The sequence below is a fragment of the Notolabrus celidotus genome, chromosome 10, assembly GCF_009762535.1.
Source record: "Notolabrus celidotus isolate fNotCel1 chromosome 10, fNotCel1.pri, whole genome shotgun sequence".
Classification (NCBI taxonomy): Eukaryota; Metazoa; Chordata; class Actinopteri; order Labriformes; family Labridae; genus Notolabrus; species Notolabrus celidotus.
The window spans coordinates 22755841-22766801 of NC_048281.1; the positions used below are offsets into that span (position 1 = coordinate 22755841).

Sequence of the window (10961 nt, forward strand, 5' to 3'; positions counted from 1 at the left end):
TTCCTGCAAGACAAAACTTGTCTATTGAAATGTCCCAAAGTAATGTTGATGCATGTGGACTGGCACCAGCAATCAGTGGTAACCAGTGAACTGACCTGAGCTTTCTCCTGACACCACAATGGGGTTTACATTATGGTTTTCCTGCAAAATGAATCATAATGATGTCTATTCAAATACATTTTAGAGTTTGCCATTACTTTATTAATGACATAATTGCAAAGCAAATTACATTTCTCAGAGTCTCTGCTGAGCTTTTTGTTTCATCATGAAGCAAAAAGGAAAGGTAGTGATTAACAGCAACCTCTGCTCTTAAAATATGAAGCTTAAGGTGGAAGTGTGGAAAAACTGCAGTTCATGGAGCATCCGCTTGATGCTGGCTCCAGAAACAACATAAACCACACACACCCATTCAAAAAGCTGATCTTTACAAGAAAAACATGTCATTGCGTCATACTAGATCGACCTAAGGTAGGTTGAGTAAGAATTTAAATTCCAGCGTAAAGCGCTGAATCAAAGTCAAGCACCGATGACAGGCTTCAAACCTGTGCTGACGGAGACAACGTCCGTTTCTTATACAGTCTATTCTGATGATATCAGTGAAACAGTTCTTCAACCTGATGTGCGCCCTTTCTTAATGTTTTGTAATTTTAATTATTATTTTCATACTCTATAATATAGATTTGATGAAAGTTGTGCTCAAGATTGGGTTCTTATTACTCAAACAAAACACTTTTAATTCAAACTCACCACATATTGCCTGTGTAGAAACTATTATAACTTTGGTCACATTTTATTTTTTTATTTAACGGCTGCAGATGTGCTTAATGTGTGGGCATAATACATGAGGGCATTCAGCTCTGCTGCTGTTCCAAACCCCAACTTTCGCGACAGGGTGTGGAGCATCACACCCCGAACATGCATGAAGGACAGTTACTGTATGTCTGTTGCACAGGCAAATCCTGCTGCACAGAAGGTGGCCGAAACAGCCCCGACGTGGGCCCGTTCATCGTTGTTTGCGGCTCTAATTATTTATTTTTTTAAATAAAGCCCAAATGTATCAGTTCCAAGACTAAGGAAGGAGAGAACAAACTGGAGAATTGATTTATATATGGAGGTGGATTTTTTGCGCAGCTGTCAAATGAATGGCTTTAAGTATGATTTGCTTCAAGTCTTTAGTAACAAGAGCAGAGAGAAAAATGTAAACTGACAACTACAAAGGTTAATAAGGATTCTGCCTGGGTAATGTTTATTGCTAGACCAGGCCACCACATTGAGTTCTGAAAAAAAAAGGCTTTAAAATCTGTATAAATAAGGTAAATATTGTTTTTTATTGGAGGGTGACGTTTCTGACCGAGAACACAGTCATAAAAAATCACTTTAAATATATATGTATATACAGTTTATTCTGACTTTTTCTCCAAATATTTCAGGTTTCAGGTTGTATACACAATTGTGGTTTCATCTATCTATCTATCTATCTATCTATCTATCTATCTATCTATCTATCTATCTATCTATCTATCTGTCTGTCTGTCTGTCTGTCTGTCTGTCTGTCTGTCTGTCTGTCTGTCTATCTGCCTGCCTGCCTGCCTGCCTGCCTGCCTGCCTGCCTGCCTGCCTGCCTACCTGTCTGTCTGTCTGTCTGTCTGCCTGCCTGCCAGCCTGCCTGCCTGCCTGCCTGCCTGCCTGCCTGCCTACCTACCTGTCTGTCTGTCTGTCTGTCTGTCTGTCTGTCTGTCTGTCTATCTATCTATCTATCTATCTATCTATCTATCTATCTATCTATCTATCTATCTATCTATCTATCTATCAATATACCAGGGTGATATGGTTGAACTTCTTAACCTGTGAAAACACTGAAAATAATATCAAGAATATAAATTCTGCTTAAATGTATTCAATTAGAGAGAATCAAATTTGTATTCAAGTAGTTATTTTCTTTGTTTCTACATGGGGCATTGAGACTCGGGTGTACTGTTTTGTGTGGTATGGGGCTGCTGTGGCTCAGTGGTACAGTTGGTCCTCTCTCAATCAGAGGGTTGGGGGTTCGATTGCAGGTTTAACATAGCAGCCCCTGCCATCAGTGTGTGAATGTTGTTTGAATGGGTGAATGTGACTTGTAATGTATGAAGCGCTTCAAGTGGCCTGAAGGCTAGAGAAAGTGCGACATAAACACAGTCCATTTACCATTTTAGAGGAGCTGTTTGTTTGAATAAGTCCTCATTCAGAGTCCTGTTTAAAGGCTCTCAGAGGCCTCTGGAGTCAATGACTTGTTTACCACTTCAGTAATCGCATATACTCTATGTAATCTTTAGGAAAATAACTACCATATCCCCTCTGAGTCACTACACCATGACATATGACACATTACATTGTACTTCTTCTCATATTACGCATTGTCCAAGCATTTGTTCAGCCAACCACTCGGTCATAATTAGCTGGCTGAAGCCAGCCTTGCTCCCTGGAGTCTGTTATTGTCCACCATTAACAAGAGGCTAGTAATCACTCATGTAAGCCTGCATCAAGCGCCTTTGGTAAAAAAATTAATCAAATTATCTGTGAGCAAAGAAAAGCACAGTGTTGTAGGCACTGACAGCCTTATTTCACCTTTATTATCTTCTTTTTTTGTACATAGGAAAGGGCCTTGAAATTGAAAGCAAACACCCTAAAATGCTGAAATTAAAGTTTTAAAACTGCTATATTTGACAGCAACAGGAAATTCACACTTTGTTTTCATAAAACATTTTCAAGCAGTATAGATTTAAGCTTTAACCAATGGAGCCATCTTGGACCATTTTGATTTAATCTAAAATCTTTTTGGGGGGCAGAAATCAGCACAGATGAAACTTTTTTTTGTCGTGTGAGTCTCAATATTTTTCATATCCCCCAGCATTGAACTTAATAAATCCATTATACACACAACTATTATTGCTCTTACAAAAGATGAGGTTCATGTTTTGCTAAATGCATTTTGATGTACAATTTCCGTGATCATTGTAAACCTGCTTGTTTAAAAACCATGAGATTGATAATATAAACTGCTTTCATACTTGTATTATTGAACATATGCAAATATAATGTTTCTTGTCCAGACAATGCACCAATTCAATCACACATTAAGCCTCAATTTAAAACTCTTACCTGCCGTCGTACACAAAGTTGCCATTCTGTATCTGATTTTTGTAAGGATCAGTCCATAAATAAGGGGGTTGAGAACCGGGGGCATCATTAGAAATTGTATAGCCATGAAGTTCTTCAGACTTTGAGACACAGATGCTGATCCATACCTAGAGTACATTATGTCAAAAAGTAAAGCAGCTGTGACATTGAACAAACACAATAAATGTGGCACACATGTTTGTGTAAACTTTTTCCTGCTCTCTTTTGACTTTATAGCCGATTTTACCACCTGCGCATATGTACACACAATGAACAAAACATGACCACAATAAAAGCTAACAACAATTAACCCCGCTATGTTGTTTGCTATTGTTGAAGTGCAAGCAAGTTTAACAATTGACCAGTTCTCACAATAGAGCTTCTGAATGCGAGAGCCACATAATTTCAGCCTGGAAGTTAAGCTAAGAATCAAGACCTCACAGAGAATCGGAATAATCCAGGCCACACTCACAAGCAAAGTAGTTCTTCGTGCAGACATTATCAAGTGATACTCCAGTGGTCGACATATAGCCACATACCTGTCATAGGCCATTAGAGCTAAAATAGAAAAATCTATCGTTGCATAGGTGTATATTACAAAGACTTGCAAAAAACATCCAACATATGATATCACATGTTTATCAGACAGAAGATCAAAACAAAATTTAGGATAAAAGGCAACAGTACCATATAGTCCATTGATGCACAGGTTACACACTAAAATGTACATGGGCTCATGTAAGCCTTGATCCAAAATGATGGTTAAAGAAAGAGACACATTTACCACCAGAATCGCACAATAACACAGTAAAGTGAGGGAAAAAAGTGTGCCTCTGTAGTTAGTGGTGGCACTGAAGCCGGAAAGTGTAAACAGATCAATATTGGATGCATTAGTCATTTTTTCGCTAAACTTTCCAAACTAAAGTATGAAAGTCCAAACAGTGCTGAGAGACAGGGTGCAATGCTGTGAAAAGGTAAAATGCTCATCCTAAATCAGAAATACGTCCAATATATGTTGTCCACTGTGTTTACAATGCACTTCACCCAGTTGGGGATTCAGAGCTGAGAGAGACTCCCTCTCCACAAGAGTTGCATCACATGGAGGCAGACCACAGAAAAAGAAATGTCCTGGTGTATTATCAATGACCTTCTATATTATAATAGTATTAATATTAATAATAATAATAATAATAATAATAATAATAATAATAATAATAATAATAATAATAATAATAATATAAAACATTGTATATTGTTTATGACAAACAAATGCATTTTTTACATTCTTTCTCTGATGAAATCCAGATGCAACTTCACACTTTTTATTACAGTTTTTCTCAGTCTCTTTGGTACATTTCTCAGATCAGAATTTAAATTCTCAAAACTACTTGTTCAATCCTCACATCATTGCGTCACTTGCGTACATCAAAAAAGCAGTTTCTCATTTCTTTGAACAAGTTGCAAATGCTTTGGTACATCCATGCAAATGATTATGTACAATTATCTGCTGTTTCCTACATTATGAAGTGCTTACGTCATGTTGATCAAAATGTATTATAATGGGTCTCTGTTGAATAGTCTCAACCTCCACAACATTTAGGCATTATTTTATCCCATAAGTCTTCACATGCAGAATGGTTGAACATGTTGTCAGAGTATGTCAGTCATATTTCTGTACATTTCCATCAGACTTTCTTTCTAAATCTGTCCTGAATTGGTAAATTGCTCCCAGGTGAATCTTGACTTTCTCTAACAAAGGCCAAACAGACAGGAACATCAGGAGGTGTAGGAAGACTGCACTGCACTGTAATTCCTACAGCACTGCATGTACAGTTTCCCCTATGTTCACATTTCTACTTTTGTTTTTTTGTTTTTTCTTTGTGCTATGCAGTGCTATCTTCTTCTTTTTGTATTGCAATGACATGGTCTGTCAACAAATTAAAGTACAAACAGTAAAAGCGTAAATGTGAATCTTGTCCAGTCTCTTGCAATCAATCTCCCACAATACACTAAGGTGTAACTTACTATTTACAATAACTGTCTTTAAAACTGTAGCCATAGTTTACATCAGAGCGTCCCTCCAGAGTACACTGTTATATTGACAACATGACTCAGCAATTTGACTGTCTTACCTGTACACAGTGACTTGTCACTCTGATGGCACTGACATGTTCATTGACACAGATATTTACTTTTGAGAGATGAACTTAGGATTTTGAGTAAGATGCTAGCTTTTGCAGGTAATCCATGGTGTTTTCTATTTGTATGAATGTTTTTGAGAAATGCACTTACTGTTTTGCAAATGTCGAGGATGATTCGAGAAATGTACCAAAGCGACTGAGAAAAACTGTAAAAGCAAATGCAGTCATTTTCAGTGGCCAGATGACCTGAACAAGGTTTTACATCCTGAGGCTTGTTTTTAACCTTTGTATCATCCATGCCTGATAAAGCTGGTACAAGTATCCTCCACTAAACACACATCTTTTCTACAATTCTCACTCCTCCACATTTGAAAATGAATAACACCAACTGCTTGAAGCCAATATGCCTTTTCAGCTCAGGGTGAGACATGAAATTTCTGAAGCTAACTGCAGTACAGATGACTCACTCATTTTTACCAAGGGTTTATGTAGTAGAGGAGTGTATGAAGTATATTAAGTTGGGGCATAAGGGGTGCAAATTGATGGAAAAGTGCCGGCTCCTATGATAAATAGTGAATGAAACAGAATGCGGTGTCTTTTTCTGAGGCCCACCATGCAGAAAGCGCCCTTTGAACTTGTGGTTTCTATTTTGGTTGAAGAGAGTTTAAGAGATCATGACTCACATACTTTTAAGAAAATGATGCCTGCTTGCTTCTCTTCTAAGGTCCTCCTTGGAAACTAACAAGTTAAATTTATAGAAAAATGGGCCAAACAAGGAGCAGGTTCAGGAAATAAAGGTGTCATGTATTAAATTATGACCAAAAATATGAGAAGCATGTGAAAATGGTGAACTGGACTGCAAAAGTAAATTTGCACACCTTTAGGCTTATTAGAGACTGTCAATCATTTCATGCTACAAATTCTTTGATGCACTCTTTTTCATAAAGAATTCAGCCTACAATGATGAAGTACAAAACAGCAATTGAAATCATAGACAGGGAGCCGATAAGGTCACATAATTGCAATGTTAAAAAAATTTTAATGTTAAATTTGGATAATTTCAATACATTTACAAATTTTAAACTGACTTTTAAAATTGTATTTACATCCTTTTGCACGACAGTACCTGCATGTATGCATTTAAAAATATGCAGCAAACAGCTGAATATGGGCAAATAAAGCTAGCTGTTAGCCTTCCAAGATGTCTGCTCAATTTGAAAAAGAAAGATTGACACCAAACATAGAGATTTTATCAGTACATGGACTCCTAAGAATGTATTTCGGAAAGTTAAAGTTAAAGCTGTGTGATAAGTTTGTGGAGGACAGATCTCTGTGCTCAAGGTTTACAATTTGAATCGCCAGACTAAACATCCAGAGAAATAAAAGAACTTGTCAGATGCAGATTCACATGCTCGTCCAAAACTTTGCTGGCTAAGGCCATCCACACAGGTTTACGGCACATTTTTGCCACTCCCAATGATCAGGGGGGCATAAACCTGAACTCGAGCTTGTTGTAACCAATTATTTATACAGATAATCCTTAAGTTTGTGGTGTCAATATGATTATTTTACTGCTTCTGACTGCGTCGGACGCTCTCTGACCCGGGATCGTAGTATCGAACATTTTTACTATTACGATTCTAGGTCAGACCGCCTCCAACGGAATACCTGTGATAACCGATGAGAGCAGCAGTGTGACCAAGTAAATGGTAAATGGACTTGTACTTCCAGTATATAACACTTTTCTAGTCTGTCTGACTACTCAAAGTGCTTTTAAACACTACTCGTCGCATTCACCCATTCATACCCATTCACTCACTGATGGAAAAGGCTGCTATTTAGTAAGGGACCATTAGTATTAGCTAATCCCATTCGTACACACATACACACAGCTGAACAACAGCGGGAGCAATTTGGGGTTCATGTGACCGCAGGAGGTGGGATCGGACCGCCAACCTTGCGATTGATAGACAACCGACTCTTCCCACTGAGCCACAGCCGCCCCAAGTGTAACCAACTAGTTGCTGCATATTTTTTATAGATAACAAGCATGGCAGCAAGCCAAGTGAAATATCGAAAAAGAACATTAGCTTATTTTTTATCCATATTCTCTTCCTCATTTTTTGTTCTTTTGCTCTAAAATAGAACACATGCCAGGACATCCAGCAGATGCCGGTCACACTTGTCCACGCAATTTTCTGTGCAATCTTAAGTCTATGGAATCGTTACCAAATACATCACATCAAGTGTGTGGTCAAGTGGTCTTCAGGAAGCGTCTAAGTGTATTTGTTCAACGTATTGCAATGTTAAAATCGGTTGGAACTGACCTTGTGTGTAGTCTTCCATGGTTGTCCGTGGCCAGCCTAAGCTTCATAGGACTTTTTACTAAGCTTCAATCATCCAGGGATGAAGCAGTGGAGCCCAGCTTTGCAATAATCTACAAGATCACTAAAAATGGATGCAAATGTTGGACTTTTGAAGTGAATGTGAGACGTCATGCTGTTCCCGACGTACCAAATCACAACACAAGTACAGCGTGTCACAAGGGTCCAAATACCCTGACAGTCAGCAGAAATGGGCGAAAGTATGAAAACAAAACTTTGCACTGGCGGGTATGTGTTTTCGTTTTACATGCCAAACAAATTTTTTACCCGCCATTGGCACTTGGCGGGTGTTAATTTTACGCCATGCATGCAGTAAAGGGTTGTGGCCAGGAGACGAACCAGTGATCATTGCAACAAGGACTATAGCATTAACTGAAACCACTATAGGCCAACTGGCACCCCAAGTTGTGGAAGTCAAGAATGACTTCCATTATCTATTTCTAATGTTTAGTTGTATTTAAGGGGCTGGCAAAATAAGATTTTCTTCTCTCTGCTCATTTCCAGACATGGAATGTGCTTAAATTGTTAATTGTTTTTTTCTTTTTTATTGTAAACTTTTTACATTTCCATGAATGGAACAAATAAATAAAAGTTGAATTAAAGAAAGCCTAACTGGGCTAGACACAAATCATGAGGGACACAGTGCAGCAAACATGACAGAGAAATCCCAAATAGATTATTTAATTCTCTCAGGGGATTTTTTTTTTCTTGACCTCTTCTTGTACTTTAGCTGCTCCTTCTTAATGAAGAGGGAGTTGTTTGCTAGTCCCAGAGCATTACACCAACAAATGATTGATGTCCTGGGGATACAGGCGTAAACTGGACTTAGGACCCAGAGGCCTAATCATCCTGTTTACTTTGTATTTTTGTATCTTAGTGACCTTGCATCATAGAGATAGTTACATCAGTGAATTTGAACTGTTTCATCAATAACACGTTGACCTCCTTTGTGTCAACTGAATACATCAGATTGCCTCATATTAAAACATGTTTTTTCCCCTTAGTCAGCAGATATTTTACTGATTTGTTTGTGTTGCACATTAATATTTTCATTGATGTACAAAAAAAATTAACCCTCATTGAGCCAAGTGCCATACCCTCAATCTGTATGCATGCTATTTTTTCTCTAATATGTTATCTCTTGGAAACTTTTACAAATCTAATAAATAAACTTTGGGAGTTAAGTCTGGGCTATTAATATGCATTAATATAATCAATATGCAGTAACTCCTTAACCAAATCCTAACACTGCATCTGCTGCTTTGGTTTTGAACATATTTTAACCGTCTCTCAGGACAACAAAGTAAATGGCTTGCATTTGATACACCATATTTCCAAGCATAAATCATTGTGCCAAATCATAAAGACAGTGGTTGAAGTCAGAGATCAGTGTAGGCCAATGGGATATATACTTATAGTGGTGGCCAAAATTATGAGAACACCTGATATATCTGAATATATTGACCTTTTTTTTAATTTCATGTCCTAATGTTCATGAAACATGCAGATGGTTGCTCTGAGCATGGCATATATCAGATGAAGTGAGTCCTACTGTTTTTGTCCAATTTTAACTGTAATATTTGGAATGTCCACCTTTTGCAGCAAATACAGCAGCACATCTCTCTGACATAGTATTAATATATTTCTTGAGAACTTCAACACGTATGCTATCCCATGTCATCTACAACTCAAGCCAAAGGCTTTCCTTTAAATGTAAAATAGATCTGAATTTATACCAATTGGTGGTGTGGCCTCAGTGACAAAACCCTGATGCTACCAATCACTTAATGAGCAGGATAGGCCTTGTACATTCAAAAGAATCACACAACTGTGTCTAGGAGATGGAGTTTCCATTCCCCCTTGAAGAGTTGGTGATGTCTGTCCTCACCAGCATGTGATGCCCCTGCAGGCATCATAAGCAATGCTAACGGTAAGGTGAATGGCTCTCTTCTCAGCGCACTAATGTTCAGGCCCTTCCAGGAACAATACCAGCCCCTGCTGGTGCTCCTGCCTTTTGGCACTGCACCCATTTATGTCACCGAAACTACCTTGCATCGCTTGAAGTTGCCTCCTGTGTCATTCCCAAATTGGAATTTAGAAGAAAGCAACCCAGACATCAATGATTACGAGCCCATCACTTACGATGATAGCTTGTCATACCTTTGCAGGGTTCCCACTCTTTTCCAGAGATCATTTTCCAGGACATTTCCAGGACATTTTCATTGATGATCAAGCTGGTATGACCGTCTAAATTTAGTTCCTAATTTAGTTCCTAAATAGTCTAATATGTTCCTCTCAGTGGAAGTCTACATTGAAAGACATGTAGTCTATGGCTATCCATGAAATCATCTCTTACATACTAAAAATGATGGCAAATTGATAATAGAATAGCCAGGGACCCCTTACAGGTGAGAAAATTGTCCATGGCCCCCTCATAATTGTAACACAGATTAAGCACAGTAGTGATGTGTCATGATCAAAAGCTGCGGCTCTTGGTTCTGGTTCGGTTTACCTGAGTTGGTTCTGGTTCTGTTTGCTTGAGTTTGGTTCTGGTTAGGTTCTGGTTCTGTTCTGGTAAGGTTCTGGTAAGGTTCTGTTCTGGTTCGATTCTGGTTCACGTCTGGTTCGGTTCTGGTACGGTTCTGGTTCGGTTCTGATTCGGTTGTGGTTCGGTTCTTGTTCGGTTCTGCTTCAGTTCTGGTTCGGTTCGGTTCCAATTCGGTTCCGGTTCGGTTCTGGTTCGGTTCTGGTTAAAGTCTGGTTCGGTTCTGGTATGGTTCTGGTACGGTTCTGGTTCGGTTCGGTTCGGTTCCGGTTCTGGTTCAGTTCTGGTTCGGTTCTGGTTCGGTTCTGGTTCGGTTCTGGTAAGGTTCTGGTAAGGTTCTGTTCGGTTCTGGTTCGGTTCTGGTATGGTTCTGGTACGGTTCTGGTTCGGTTCCGGTTCGGTTCTGGTTCAGTTCTGGTTCGGTTCTGGTTCGGGTCTGGTAAGGTTCTGGTAAGGTTCTGTTCGGTTCTGGTTCAGTTCTGGTACGTTTCTGGTTCGTTTCTGGTTCGGTTCTGGTTCGGGTCTGGTTCGGTTCTGGGTCGGTTCTGGTTCAGTTCTATTAGGGTTCTGGTTTGGTTCTGGTTTGGTTCTGGTTTGGTTCTGGTTGAGTCTGTTTCTGGTTCTGTTTGCATGAGTTTGGTTCTAGTTCTGTATGCTTAAGTTTAGATCTGGTTCTAAACCTAACCCTAACCCTAATCCCAACCCTAACCCTAATCCTAACCCTAACCCTAA

At 38.9% G+C, this 10961-nt stretch overlaps 1 protein-coding gene across 1 annotated transcript; it reads right to left on the bottom strand.

Moving 5' to 3' along the window:
- Positions 1-72: 72 nt before the first annotated feature.
- Positions 73-4936, bottom strand: LOC117820307 (olfactory receptor 6N2-like). The gene is made up of 3 exons (XM_034694034.1): positions 4925-4936; positions 3142-4069; positions 73-107 (listed from the first exon to the last, which is right to left on the bottom strand). Exons 1-3 carry the CDS (start codon positions 4934-4936, stop codon positions 73-75), a joined length of 975 nt encoding a protein of 324 aa, XP_034549925.1.
- Positions 4937-10961: the final 6025 nt, after the last annotated feature.

Coding starts and splice junctions, on each gene's coding strand:
- LOC117820307 (XM_034694034.1), bottom strand. Junction 108..3,141: donor AACTTTGTGTACGACGGCAG/GTAAGAGTTTTA, acceptor TTGTGGTGTCAG/GAGAAAGCTCAGGTCAGTTC.